The 15,823-nt window shown below is 40.6% G+C and overlaps 1 protein-coding gene across 4 annotated transcripts in view; it reads right to left on the bottom strand.

Annotated features, from left to right (window-relative positions):
- PHACTR2 (phosphatase and actin regulator 2) overlaps positions 1-15,823 on the bottom strand; it is a 135,746-nt gene that overhangs the window by 20,723 nt on the left and 99,200 nt on the right. For all 4 annotated transcript variants that reach the window (XM_030316499.2, XM_030316500.1, XM_030316501.1 and 1 more), the window contains one exon: positions 13,378-13,515. In XM_030316499.2, the coding sequence (XP_030172359.1) occupies positions 13,378-13,515 (138 nt within the window). The remainder of the gene's footprint in view (positions 1-13,377; positions 13,516-15,823) is intronic.

Genomic DNA, 15,823 nt, shown 5'->3' with positions numbered 1-15,823 from the left:
GTGAGTCACACACATCCCCCACCCTCGATGACCACAGGATAGCATAGGTCATAAGACTTTCTCAGAAACAATTATCATTTCCCTATGAAAGTTCTGCATTGCACACCATGTGCAGCGACATGGCCTTGACTAGCTGCCATAGAACTGCTGAGAAGGCAGGTGCTATTTATTCTCAAATTTTGAAAGTTCAGACAAGTAGAATGAAAAGTTTCAGCAGAGCACCTAAAGCCGCTCGGAAAATGTGTACTAGAATGTCATTACTATTACTATTTAACAAACACATAACCCATGTCACGTAAATGTTGGGATTTGGAGAGATGCTTATGTCTCTCAGGTTGAAATGCTGAAATAATCACAAAAATGTTAATGTGAGTTATCTATTAACAATAGTGACTAGATCATGGATGGTTTCTGCTTTCAACTTTGTGCTTATCCTTTTTTTTTCACTTTAATTATTTATTTTGAGAGAGAGAGAGAGAGAGAGAGAGAGAGAGAGAGAGAGAGAAGCCCAGGCAGGCTCCACACTGTCAGCGTGCAGCCCGACATGGGGCTCAAACTCATGAACTGCGAGATCATGACCTGAGCCAAAATCAAGAGTTGGACACTTAACTGACTGAGCCACCCAGGCACCCTAACTTTTGCTTATCTTTATTTCCTAATTTCTCTACAAAGAACTTGTCCCTCTTGTAAATAAAAACTATTAATAAAAATATCTCCATACCCTAACCTCTATGATAAATGGACTCTTCAGCCAAAACACAGAATGATACTACAAACCACAGAGAGTGATTTGACTGAGAGATAAGAAAATCTACTTTGTGGTTGGAAAATGATGAATTTTAAAAAGGGAAGGGGCGCCTGGGTGGCGCAGTCGGTTAAGCGTCCGACTTCAGCCAGGTCACGATCTCGCGGTCCGTGAGTTCGAGCCCCGCGTCGGGCTCTGGGCTGATGGCTCGGAGCCTGGAGCCTGTTTCCGATTCTGTGTCTCCCTCTCTCTCTGCCCCTCCCCCGTTCATGCTCTGTCTCTCTCTGTCCCAAAATAAATAAAAAACGTTGAAAAAAAAAAATTTAAAAAAAAAAAAAAAAAGGGAAGAGACAGGAGGAAGCCTGGAGGCCTCTCTCTGGCTTTCTCCCATCACTGACTGTCTCTGCAATATGCAAGCTTTCCTCCAACAGGCTTTTCAGTGTTGTATTTAAATCCCGTAGTCATAGAGTGTCTCATCTCCCTACATGCATCCCTCAGCTGCTCTAGTTTCTACAGGGAACCTGTGGCTGGGAACTGTGGAAGTAATTCTTGCTACTGAGTTCTGAAAGGGATGAAGCAAGCAGAAAGATATTTGTGGGCCTGAGTCCCCTGTGGTAAGACCATACATCTTGTCTCACAAGAGAAATCAACACTGAGGGTATTTTGTTGTACTCACTGTAAATACTGGTACCTAAACCAGGAGCTGAAATAGTGAACATACCCTATACAAATTGCCAATTAGCATCTATCGGAAAGACTTCCTTGAAAGGAAGTATTTTAATATAGAGAGTGGCAGAGAATCCCATCTCCATGTTCATTTTCATTTTCTCCTCCAAATTTAAGATTTCTGTAGAGGAAGTACAAAGTGGTACACTTGGTGTCAGAAGTCATGGGTTGTAGTCTTGCCCTTATGCCTTCAATAGCAGTGGCCCTCAGTGAATTATTTTGCTCCAAAACTTGTTTTCCCCTCTGGGGAATGGGAATGGGAATTCCTTACAGTATTACAAGACTCGATTAAGAGCATACGTGTGGGGCACCTAGGTGGCTCAGTCAGTTGAGTGTCTGACTTCTGATTTCAGCTCAGGTCATGATCCCAGGGATGGGGGATCAAGTCCCACGTCAAGCTCCATACTGAGCGTGGAGGCTGCTTAAGATTCTCTCTCTCGGGGCGCCTGGGTGGCGCAGTCGGTTAAGCGTCCGACTTCAGCCAGGTCACGATCTCGCGGTCCGTGAGTTCGAGCCCCACGTCGGGCTCTGGGCTGATGGCTCAGAGCCTGGAGTCTGTTTCCGATTCTGTGTCTCCCTCTCTCTCTGCCCCTCCCCCGTTCATGCTCTGTCTCTCTCTGTCCCAAAACTAAATAAACGTTGAAAAAAAAAAAATTAAAAAAAAAAAAAAAAAAAGATTCTCTCTCTCTTTCTCCCTTTCTCTCTCCCTCCGTCCTTCTCCTCTGCTCATGCTCTCTCTAAAACTAAAAAAAAAAAAAAAAGAAAACAAAAAGTTCTGTCTTCATGGAGTTTATACTTATAGAATATACTTAAAATTATATACTTAAAAAAAGAGCATATGTGAAAGTGCTTTGCACACTAAGTATCAATAAAATGTCATTATTGTGAAACTTCTGAAAGATGAACTAAATTTTAGTTTATGACTGTGACTAACAGTTCTTTCACTGTTATTTGGAGAGTCTACTATGTGCAAGATAATGTCACTGAACGAGACTGAAAGACAAATAAGGCAACGTCCTTATTCTCAATAGTAGGTTGGCTACTGATCTAAGAGTCTGGCAAAAGTCAGTGAAAGCATTCTTTTAGAATCAATTGGGATATAGAATCTACAAAAAAGAGTACCATATGGTTTATTTTTAATTGTAAATTGTATGCTACACATCCCTTACATTAGTAACATTTACAATTCACTTATAACCATATACATATGCATTTTTCCTGAGAAATTCAGTTTGAGACTCTTGGGCATATCCCATATGCACATCTGCAATGTGACTTTGTCATTCCCCCATCAAGAGGTAGAGTCTGTCTCTCCAGCCTTGAATCTGGATGAGTCCTGCAACTACTTTAAGCAACAGAACACAGAGGAGGTGAGGTTGTGCTAGACTGGGATGTAGCCCTTGACTGGTTTGGCATCTTTTGTCTCCTTCTTCCTGGAAGTCAGCTGCCATGTAAAAGAAAAAATGTGACCACTCTCAGGAGACCATACTGTGAGAAAGCCAAGGTACAGGAAGAGGCCAGGGAGGATGGGGTGCCATGTGGGTGCCTACAGAGGCCAAGAAGCAACAAGGCACAGATGTGACAGTGAGGGAGCCATCTTGGAAGTGGTGAGCAAAATAAGATGGTTAAGTCACTAAACAGTTGATAACCCGAACACTATCTCATCTTACAAATGATAAAATGGAGGCCTTGAGAGATAGGGTGACTTGCTAGATATCGAACGGATGTTAAAGGGCAAAGATGGGGCTCATACATAGGCCTTCTTACTTCAAGTCCCGCAGTCTTTCCAATGAAACGAGCATCAGAGCCTAAGTCATCCAGATAATTGCCTCAGGTCTCTATGTTGTGTGGGCTGGTTTGTAATTAGGAATAATGAGTCAGTTATAGGCAATGAATATGATGTGAAATTCTAGGGACTGATTATTTGGAAATATGTTATCAGCAAGACATGACTACAGTCAATTAAAGAAATGCAATACTCCTTTCAAAAATTCACTGCAGGACTAACACAATTATGTTCCAAGAATTGCTTCCTCTTACTATTTAAAGAAGGTTATGAGAGGAAAAGAGTGATTAAAGATGCTTTGTGTTCAGAAAATACAAGTACAATAATCTTAACTCCTTTCTATGCAAATGAGGCCAGAGTTTAGGCCTAATGACTTCTCTCATAAATGTAAATGGAACTGATTGTGTAGAAAGATACAGGATAAAACAGCTAGGCTGCTATAGTGAGATTGGAGCCAGAATGGTGCTGAGCTGGACCCAACACTGGTAAGTCACTGAGCCAAAACCAGGTATTTCTAAGACTGGAACAAAACAAACCCCAGGAGATAGCACTGAGAGCAAATACACAGCATTTTTTGGTACCATGAGACTAATAGAGAGGAAAGAGGAAACAAAAATGACTGAAATGAAGTTTAAAATTGACTAGTGATGACCAGCGATGGAAGGTCTGTTTAATCTCTTCCAGTCAGCTCCGGGGTCATCCTGGCCAGGAGCATCAGGTAATTTTTGAAAATATGGGCCCTGCTGCCTTCTCAAATAGCATGAGCGGTGAAGCCAGGATTAACTAGAGCTCCCATCATTTGATGTCTTCTGCTTATTTCTTTGGTAAAAATCTGATGTGGAACAAGGAGGGAATTTCTTGACTACTCATCAAGCTCGATGCTATGCAGAGGTAAGTGTACTCTTCTTTGCTGCCAGGACAACCAGGAACAGGCCAAGAATATCTCGGCAGAGAATCAAAATCTCAGTCTTTCCTGTGACCTGTTTAGACAGTGCATTCCTGGAAGGGTAGTATGTTCATCTTTATGTCCCCGTTATCTAGGACAGTTCTATTTTATTCTCTTATTTTATTATTTTAAGGTTATTTATTTATTTTAAGAGAGAGAGAAAAAGAGAGAGCACTGTCAGTGCAGAGCCCTATATGGGGTGCAAACTCACGAACCATGGGATCATGACCTTAGCGGAAAACAAGAGTCAGATGCTTAACCAACTGAGCCACCCAGATGCCCCTTTCTTCTTCTTTTTAAGTTTATTTATTTATTTTGAGAGAGAGAAAGCATGTGAGCAGGGTGAGGCAGAGAGAGAAGGAAAGAGAATCCCAAGCAGGCTCCTCACTGTCAGCACAGAGTCCGTTGCAGGGTTCAATCTCACAAACCATGAGATCATGACCTGAGCCAAAATCAAAAGTCAGGCATTTAACCTACTGAGCCACCCATGCACCCCCTAGGACAGTTAATTATTACAAGGGTTTTAATATATAAGTAATTACTGAGTAACTTCTAGAGCAAACCATGTACTATCTGCATTTTCAATTCTCTTTCACTGGATAATTTCATTCATCCATTCATTCACTCATTCATTCATTTATATTTTTTAAGACAGAGACAGAAAGAGAGACTCTCAAGCAGGCTCCATACTCAGCACAGAGCCTGACACAGGGCTCAATTCCACACCCCTGGGATCATGACCAAGAGTCCAACACTCAACTGACTGTGCCACCTAGGTGCCCCTTCACTGGATAATTTTCAACTAGACTGTAAACTGAGGTTTCAAAGCATAATGAAAACATCACCAATGGGGAACAAAGCTTAGATTATCAAGCCTGCCCATGAATGTAACACTGGTAAGCACTACCATTTATTGATGAGCTAGAACTTCATGAATACATTATCTAATTCTCAAGATGGATATAATTGGCTCTACAAGTAAGGAAACTCAAGTTAAATGATTTAGCCAAGGTCAAACATCTCCCAAGTGGCCAAGTCAGAAATCAAACCCTTAAAAGCCCAGCTCTAAAGCCTGTCCTCTCCTCTGTACCATGGAGCTTCATAGCCTACCCCAGGGAGATGGCAACTGTCAGGTTAACCTTGATCTTCAGGCCAAGTTGATGGCCTTCTCTGGCTCTGCCTATTCTGTCATCTTAAGGCTCATTTATCCACTTCAGCACAGATACAGATAGACATCATCTGTATCTTTATGTTTGTGTATCTGTTTCTAGTGCTGTACTCAAGTACATATATTTTAAAATTGAAAATTGTATTTTATTTTTTTTAATTTTTTAAAATGTTTATTTATTTTTGAGAGAGAGAGAGAGAGAAGGAGAGAGAAAATGAGTAGGGGAGGGACACAGAGAGAGGGAGACATAGAATCTGAAGCAGACTTCAGGTTCTGAGCTGTCAGCACAGAACGTGACACAGGAGCTCGAACTCACAAGCTGTGAGATCATGACCTGAGCTTAAGTCGGACACTTAACCGACTGAGCCACCCAGGTGCCCTGAAAGTTGTATTTTAAAGGTGAATTAAGCTCAAATTCACAATTAATAAAGCATTTCTCCCACCACTTCTCTTTCCCAATTTGAGCAATTTAATAAGGCTACCGGATTTATGAGATTCTCTACAGCATTCTCCACAGTGTTTTCACAGAATGAGATTTGATTGGTTATTGACTGCCTCCCGACCCCTTCTCTTTACACACTTGAACTTCAAAGATTTTTTTAAATGCAAAGTCGTATCTTAGTGGGGCCAAGAAATAGTAGGAGGAGAAGAGACAGAAGGATGGCCCCTTTAGGAGGCAGGAAGTCCAGTGTTTATTTTGAGAGCAGAGGTGGAAATACTTGATTCCAATATTTGTTTTTCTTTAAATGGGATTTATAGTTCAAAAGTGAAAAAGTAAAACTCTTTTTTACCATGAAAGTTAAATTACAGATTATTATACCTAACTGGTATAAAATACATTACTTATAGAATAAAATATATACTCGTTGAATAAAATACATGATCTTTAACCTATCATTATATATCATGAAGAGTTTTATTTTAAGGTAAAAAGCAACACAAATCCAGAAATGCTTGTTACAATAATGATGTTTAGCACGTATTATTTTCATTCTAAGATGACAAACACACTAAGACCATTAATAGTATCTCTGGGCAATAACTACCATTTCATTATATTCCTCTTTTAACATGTAGAGAAAATAAATAACTATTTTTTTCAGTGTTAGGTAGGTAGAAAATAATATTTTTAGAAGTTCTTAAAAGTACCGTGCACTGATACGCATTATAATTGTTGTTTCTTCTTTTTATATTTTTGAATATTCTGATTTTTGCTGACAAACATGAGTCATTTGTGTATACACAATATACTATACATTAATGGCATTTTAAATTGTTGTGTTTTTCTATCTTCTATCTTTAAAAAGCATGGGACATTTTTTTAATCTAAAAGAAATGATTCTTATTTTTCTTCAAGGAAAAATATTTTACAATATAAATCCAGTTCTAAAAATGCTGTCCTTTAGAGCTTCACAAGTGTCAGGAGAAATGGGAGAGACAATGTCACAGGAAAAATAATGAGCCTCACATGTGAGGAGGGAGGGGTTCTGGCTGAGCTCTGGGGCTCAGAGTTTGCTCTGCAGGGGAGATGCCAGTCATGTGCCTTTAAAGTGCTCTTGAACAGACACTAGGCTGCAGAAGAAAAACTGACCAAGTAGATCTCCCCTGCAGCCTAGAAGTCCGGCACAAAAATCTATTTTTGTTTCAACACAAAATTAAAAAGAAAAATCCTCTTATTATAACTAGAGATGAAGGAGTTTAGACTTCCAACAACAGACATGAGTTAGAAATGACTATTTCTAGGGTACGGAAAATTTAATCATTTAGACTCCCGCTGCTTCCATACTTTGTACCTGCTGTGATCTTTACTCGTTTCCCAGGCCACTCCCTACCTGCCTTTGTGAAATTCAGCATTTGAATATCAAGCCAGCTGGGAATGGTGGATGTGGCAATTACGTTTGTAAAAGATGGCAGCAGTAACACCTCCAGCCCACATGTTCTTCTGCAATATGACCTTGCCAATCCCTCATTGAGAGGTAGAGCGAATTCCCCTCGCTCTGAAGCTGGGCTGATCTTATGACCTACTTATAAGTAATAGAATGTGGAGGAATAAGGCTGGGTGTCTTCTAAAGTAGGGTTAGATAAAGCCATACGGCTTTTACCTTGTTCTCTTGGGCCACTGGCTCTGGAAAAAGCCAGCTACCGTGTAATAAATGTGACAAGTCTGAGGCCACTATGCAGAAGAGGCCATGTGTAGGTGCTTTGGTGGATAACCTCAACTGAGCCCAGCTTCTGAGCCATCCTCTCTAAGATAACAGACATGTAAAGAAGCCATCTGGGACCCTCCAGAGCAACGTATCTGTCAGTTGAGTAACACTGAGTAACCAGAGTCAACCTCATGAAAAGCAGAATTGCCTAGCTGAGTCCTGACTAAATCCCCAACCCACAAAATCTGTAAGATGGAATAACATAGTTGTGATTTTCAGTCACTAAGTTTTGGGAAGTTCACTGCACAGAAATAGTGACTGGAGCAGGGACAACTGAGAGTCACTAAATAAGAGGTGAGTGACCAAAAGCCCACAACTAGGGGAGGAGAATGTAAGAAAACTTATACAACAGTGTACACAATTTCTTTCATTTTTTTAAAGATTTTTTTTAAAAAGTTTATTTATTTTTTTTAGTACTCTCTACATCCAACATGGGGCTTGAACTCATGACCCTGAGATCAAGAGAAGCAAGCTCAGGGCACCTGGGTGGCTCAGTTAGTTAAACGTCTGACTCCAGCTCAGGTCATGATCTCACAGTTTGTGAGTTCAAGCCCTGCATCGGGCTCCACGTTGACAGGGCAAAGCCTGCTCGGGATTCTCTCTCTTTCTGCCCTCTTGCTGCCTGTTCTGTGTGCATTCTCTCTCTCTCTCAAAATAAATAAAAAACTTAAAAAAAAAAAAAGAGTTGCATGCTCTTCTGACTGAGCCAGCCAGGCACCTCTATACTATTCTTACAAAACGACATACCTTGACTAGCCCTTCTACTGAAAAACCAAGTAAAATGCTGTATATAACATTAAAAAATTATCTTAAGTGTACTAATTAGCTGGTAAGAAAGTAAAAAATACTTCGATGGAAAATAATAAATGAAAATGAAGCGCAGAGAAATGGGGTAAGGAGAGCACTGAAATTGCCTCTGACCTTGAGGGCATTTGCTATGTGGTGACTCCAAGCGGTCATCTTCATAGCTTAGTGAGATACTGAAGACCAGAGACAAAACCTGCCCAAGGTGGAAAGTCTAATACATGATCCTCCTGCCATAGAGAGGGGCCCTTATGGTATAGCCTCAGTGAAGGCTATGCTAGAATGTCTGATCCCAGAGAACCACACAGAAAGTGTCATGCTGATGAAATCTATCCTAAACATATGAATCCATAGGTAGCCCTCACATGGGTTTACAGTGTGAATTCATTGAACTAAGGTGGTCTAAAACAACTCACCTTTATGTTAAAATAATATTGGATAAAATAGTCTTTACAACAGAAAGCATTTCTTGAATAGAGTCTCATAATAAAGGCTTCATCAGGAAAATGTAATTATTCTAAACATATATATCTATTAACACAATCTCGGAATATACGAAGTAAAATTGATAGAATTATAAAGAAAAGGGAAGATCCAAATATGTATTGGGAGAGATAACATATTCCTCTCTTGGTATAGGATAGACTAGGCAGGAAAAAAAAAAAAAAAAAAAAAAAGCAAGGATAAAAAAGCCAAGGATACAGAAATCTGAATGAGACCAACAAGATTTAGTTTCAGACATATTTTAAATGCCATACCCCCAAACTGAACACACACAGTTTTCAAGGATATATGGAACATTTAATAATTACTGACCATATACTTTTAAAATCCCAGTATTTAAGGCCACACCTCAGACCAATTAAATCAGGATCTTTGGAGGTGGGTCCCAGGGATCAGCATTCTTATAGCTCCTCTGGGTGAGTGTGATGTGTAACCAAGGTTGGGAACCACTGACATACAGCGCCATTTATAGCTTCGGTGCTTATATCAGAAAAAAAGGAAAGAAGAAGGTTAATGATTTAGAGTCCATCTTAAGTTAGAAAAGAACAGCCAGATAAAGGCAAGAAATTTACAAGAAAGAAGATCACAGAGCAAACAGCAACATAGAAAACATACTAGAGATGATCTACTCTACAGAGTTAAAGGCATATCTTATATCTTCTAAAGACATCAGCTCTAGGTAAATGAAGAACTTAAATGTGAAAAGCAAAACTATACACGTTTTAGAAAACAGTATAGCAGAATACATTTTGGATTTTGGTATGGGAAGAATTTTTTCAAAGAAACAAAATCACAAGCCATAAAGAAAAAGTGGATAAATTCACTATATTAAAGGTAAGCATCTCTTTTGTCAAAACATACCATAAAGAGAATACAATGTTATAAGTCAGGAGAAGATAAATATGTATTTACAATATACATAACTGAAATATAGGAAGGACTCCTATGAATCAACAAGAAATTGATAACCCAAAAGAAAATAGACAAAAGACAGGCACAAAAGTAGAATCCGTATGCAGAATAGGTATGACAATATGCTCAACCTCATTAGTAATTAATGAGAGGCAAAGTATAAGTGCAATGAGATATTATTTCATAACCACTAGGTTGTCAAGTAAAAAAAACAACAAAAAAGGAACAAAAAGCCTGACCATCACATGTTGGTAAGAACATAGAACCATGGGAAGTTTTAACCTTTGCTGGTGGGAGGGTAAACCAGAGCAATTATTTTGGGAAGCTATTGCCACTGCCTAATTTAGCCGAACATTCCTACATTCTAGGACCCAGCAATCCCATTGTAAGGATCTAGCATATAAGGAATATATGCTAGAAAAAAGTCCTGGATCCGTGTCCCTGAAGATGATACACGAATCTTCATAGTATATAGCTTGCGAATGTAAAATCTAGAAACTAAGTAATCAAGAACTAAATGGATAATTACTTTGTGACTGATACATATGACAAAGTATTATATTTCAGTGAAAAAGAAAAATGATGGCCTAGTGCGTTAACCCAGATTCTTTGGTGTTGACTGAATGATGCAACACCCAGAAGTACAGCATATGATGTACTTAGCCTCCAAAACTGGCAAAACTAACAAATATACCGCTATTGTTTAGAGGTATAAATAAGGTGGTTAAACTCCTAAAAAGGAAAGAAAGGAAATAATTAAGACAAAAGTCAGGGTGGTGGCTATTCCATTTTTTTTTTTAATTTTTTAATGTTTATTTATTTTCGGGGTGGGGTATAAAGGGCAGAGAAAGAGGGAGACACAGAATCTGAAGCAGGCTCCAGGCTCTGAGCTGTCAGCACAGAGCCCGACACGGGGCTCGAACCCACAAACTGTGAGATCCTGACCTGAGCTGAAGGCAGATGCTCAACCAATTGAGCCATCCAGGTGCCCTGGTGGTTATTCCTCATGGAAGGGAGAGAAATGCAATTGGGAAGGAGCACACAGAGCTCTGTTCAGGTACTAGTAATATTCAGGGATTAATAAAACAGGTCTCTTCCTTTTATTAGTTAAATGGTACATTTGTTTCACACATTCTTCACCATGTGATATAATTCACAACTAAAAAAAATAAAAAACCAAAATGCCAGAAGAATGTATACGACCAGAACTGAGATAGGGTTAGGGTTGAGAAAGAAATGTTATCTGTTGTTAACACTCACCCTAAAGACTGCACCTGACCTCAAACCTTGTATTTCTTTGTGAGGTGTCAGACAACACATGAGGTCATAAGTGAAGTCTACTGTTGCTGAACAGAGAGGGGAAAGTGCAGGAAGGAAGGCAAATAAAGCAGTGGAAACCACTCAGAATTACGTGTGAGGCAGTAAAGGGAAGAGCAAAGGGCTGCTGGTTGAGGGCTGTGATTAGGATAAAACACACTGTGTTAGCTGTGTTTCACATCAGCCCAAGAGGGGCTCCCAGGGGGAGACGTGTTTTTCACACCCCATGACAACTTGCCGGAGACCTGGATGTGAGAAGTAGGCAGTAGGCAAATGGCAGGCTCCCTCTGTCCACACCGTGCTTAATGAGATACCTTCAAGGCTCACCTCAAGGGTGGGAGGGGCTTGCCCCCAAATCTTCCCACCTTTCCCCTTACCCTCTCTCAGGACTCCATGCACTCTGCACTCACAGCACTTGTGTCCATGAGTATACCCTCTGACTAGAACACAAGGCTCTCAAGGCCAGGCATTCTTCTTCTTGGTAACCTAGGGAATAGCACAGGGCTGGACTTTACACAGGGAGCCTTAGGGATGAGGGCAAGAAACCACAGTAAGTAGTTTACAGGCAATTCTTTGTAACCCATAACCTTGACATTTCCTTCAAGAAACAAGGCACTGATTAGCAGTGAGCTTGACACGGACCTGAGTACCAATCTTCTTCATCCCCTGGTGGCTTCCCTCAACCTGAGTGATTTTACCTGCCTTGGAGAAGCCTCTACCTTTCGGGCGTTCCTCAGCCTGTGCTCTCCATCCCAGCCGCAAGGGTCTCCTCCTTGCCTTTTCTACAAACATACATTCTCCTGCTGCTCCATTGATTATGCCCTACTATATCAGTTACTGGCCTTTTCTCCTATGTATTCAACCTTTCTTTTTCTTTTGGCCCCTTCTTTGTGGCATAAAAGATTGCTCAGGTATTTCTCGTATATATAAAAGCTTGCAGCCTCCACAATCATCACCGCTCAAGTGATTACCTCCTTCTATGGCTTCTCCTTCACAGCCAAGACTCTTGAGGTTTTATTTTATTTTCCTTTTCTCTACTAGTCAGGCTTCCACCCACCAGACTGCTAAAACGTCCCCTCTAGCCACATGACTAACCACTTGTGACCTGATCTTCTCCTTCCTAGGCTATTGGGCTACGTCTTCTCCTCTTTCCCTACCTCACAGACATTTCTTCTTCATGTTCGACTGCCTCTTCGCCAATGTTGGGTCCCTTGGGTGCCATTCTTAGCCTCCCTCTACTCTCTATTCTCATTCCAAACATCCTTCCTTTGTGATCATTTTCCTCCCTCATTTTCATTTCTTCTTGTGAGCAGATGATTTCTGATCTATATCTCTGATACGTGCTTGAATGCAGCAGGTGCTTTACAGAATGAAACCTATTAAAAAGCTTCAGCACGGCATATAATTAAAATACTGAGCTCTAGCATTGACTGAATGTGGCATGAGTTTATTTGATACCAAATTTTGCTTAGAGACAAAAATTAGAAATCATTACTTGGGATATTAGGAAAACCCTAAACTGAAGAATTTGAAAACAAAAGGTTAGCAAAATTGTTTGGCTTTGGAACTATATTACTCATAAAATAGTCTTTCTCCATGATGGGACTCACTATACATTTCAAGTTTTTCTGGACTGTGAGCTATGATATAGATTAAGAGTTGGTAACCCATGGCCTGCAGGGGAAATCTGGCCCACCACCTGTTCTTGTAAAAAAAGTTTTATTGGAACACACATACATCCATTCACTCACCTGTTGTCTATGGCTGCTTTCAGACTACGACAGAGCTGAGCTATTGCAACCAAGACTATATGGCCCACAAAGCCTAAAATATTTACTCTCTGGCTGTTTGTAGAAAAAGTGTGTCGGCCTTCATATAGATCAATACTTTTTTCACTATTAACATATCCCTTGAAAATGATAACTTGTATAAATTATATTTTCTAAGAGTAAGGAAAAATCATGGCTGTGGAACTACCGTGCCCTCAATCCAGGTATGAATGCAGGCAGGTTACACGGTAACTAAGAACTCATTTTTTCTAAGACTTAGCTGAAAGAACTCCATTGCTATTCCTAAATGGATCACTTAAGTGGCTCAAATAACTAAAGGCAGAAAACTTTTGAGTTATGTGGTAATATCTAGCCTCCTGGGACGACTGAGTATGTGTGTGTTTGTGGGGTGAGGCCACACGGATATTGAAGCTTTGAGAAAAGCAATAAAATCATAAATAAAATCACGGCTAAAACCATGAGGATTTCTTGCCTTGTCTGCAGGTGTTAACCTGGCCCAGGGCTTGTCTGCCCGGCGATCGTAGTCAGGAGACTCGGTGACTTCCACATACTCATTAAACCGCAGGATCCTTCGAGCTTGGAGCTCGGCCACTGTAGGTCTCAGGCTGAGCTGCAGGGGGATAGGGAAAAAAGGACAAGTTCAGGAGACCATTTACAGCCTCATGGTGGCAAGTTGTCTATAGAGAACTTCAAAGTTATGGTTAAACAAGGTCACTTTCAGATATCCAAAAGAGAAAAAAAAGGCAGCAGCATCTTGGGAGTTTCTAATGAGAACCAGAAAGCAGTGTGCCCTAATTCTGAAACTATAAAAATCATCATTGTTAGATAGGTCACAGGCGTTGGCAGCCATCTGCGTTATGCTATTTTCCCCAACTTGCCTGGCATTGCGATAAAGGCACCTGTCATCCCTGACACAAGGAACACGAAGCCACACAGACACAATAGCAATCCAGATATAGGATGGCTGGCTTGGAGACTGAATCATCCAGACAAAAGCACTGTAACTTTTCGAAATGAGATCTCTGTTCCTATTATATTAAACCTCTATATTCAGAAATGCACAAAGTTATGACAAAGAAATGCTCCGGTGAAGGGCGTGTCTATGGTGGTCATCTGGGAAAGACTAGAGACCCAGGCCCAGGTTTGACATTATCCCGGTGGGAAAAGCTGCTGTGCAGAAATGCACAGGGGCACGGAGTACATTCAGTGAGCCTTAACTGCTTAAAATAGGCTGAGACCTTTAAGACACTTCTAATAACTTGGATTCCTCCTATGGTCTTAGTCAAATTCAAATTTACAGTTATATTTAATCCACCCAGCCCTGTGTATTTGTTCTCCTCTCTTGGTCCTTTCCCAAGCCCAAGAATAAAGAGAGATGGCTCTGAGAGACTAAAGATTGCTGGGCCCTAGCTGACAGGCATGATCTACTCTCTGCTACTAAGGTTCATGCTTCTGTGGCCTCTCTCAGTCTGGAGATGCCATAGACCCAGGCCTCTTTTACCCATGGGGTCCATTTCCAGTATCTTTTTTACCCATAGATGTACTGTGTATACAGCCAGACCATTCATTGTCTAAGTGGTCTTCTTTGGAGAGGTTCCTTATGCATACAACTTCAATCTAAAAAAACTGAGCACCTTGACACACAAAAATGATGTGTTTGTGGAAAACAAACAAACAAACAAACAAACAAAAACCCAAAAAACCTTTCCTGAGCCTCAATGTCCTCTTGAGTAAAATCAGAGGCTGAAGCAGGTCAATGCTCTAACATTCAAATCACTTGAGCACTCCTATAAGGGCCTGGGTCTACACTCTGAGTTCACTTGAGCTGGGGTATGGCAACTGTGACTCCTTCTAGCTTCATAAAGCCCTGGTAGGCAATGGACAGAGGGAGGAATGATCTAAATGGTTCCCTTATACTCACATGTTGTTCAATCTATATTGCTAGCTTCTTACTGCCTCTCCAGGGCATGTGGGGGTAAGAAGGTAGAGAAACCACTGCCTCTGGGGAGTGCCCAAAAGGCAAGGGACCAGAGGCCACATGGGTCAGAAATTCTCCATCCAGTCTTGCCCTTTAGGACTGTGTTATTAGCGCGATGGAATGTTCTGTACCTATGGCAGAGAGCTCTGTAGAGTGGAGGGAAGCGGGAGTCAGGGGGTCAGGCCAGGCTCTGTTGCCTCCCGGTGGGGCCCAAATGGATTGACAAAAGATGAGTGTGTATGGCAGGGGTGAGCATGGACAGTGAGGAGGGGCTATTCTTATTTGTAGCTGGTAACATAACAGCCACCGAATGCCACAAGAGCCATCTCTAGCAATTCAGTTTACAGGAACTCTGTCAGCTTGATCATTACTTGACATGTAGGATCTTTGAAAAAAAAAAAAAAAGATGAATTAAGGATCTTTTTCCCTAAAAATGAAAACCAAAATCTCTCAAAATAGTCTCCAACTTTTCCATGGGAATGGAGTTTCTTCTGTATGCCTTAGAGTGCTTTTGCTGTGGACTCCCCAGCCATCTCAGATAAACGTGGGTCAGGTCACACACTTCACTGCAGATGTCATATTTTACTTATCCTGCCTTATCCAGGTGTGAAAGGTATAATCTAAAGAATTACAAGTAAATCTTTATATATTTGTATAAAGATTTATAGTGAAATATAATGAAAGATAAACTCTGATAGTGCTTAATTTTTCCGAAGACTATTGTTATTCTAACACAGAAAAAGCGATGACCCTGGTGTCAGATTTATGTTTTTATGAGTGGGTGGAAACAACGGTCTGAGTTTTGGAGGTAAGCCATTTGTCAAGTTAGGTAGCCCAGCAGCAGGCAGGTTGGGTAATCAAATTCACTTAATAAATTCCTGACCCAGCTCACACATGGAATAGTGGCAGATCTTCAATTTAATATTTATGTAATATTTCC

Source organism: Lynx canadensis, chromosome B2 (assembly GCF_007474595.2).
Source record: "Lynx canadensis isolate LIC74 chromosome B2, mLynCan4.pri.v2, whole genome shotgun sequence".
Classification (NCBI taxonomy): domain Eukaryota; kingdom Metazoa; phylum Chordata; class Mammalia; order Carnivora; family Felidae; genus Lynx; species Lynx canadensis.
This window is presented reverse-complemented; position numbering and strand designations above follow the sequence as displayed.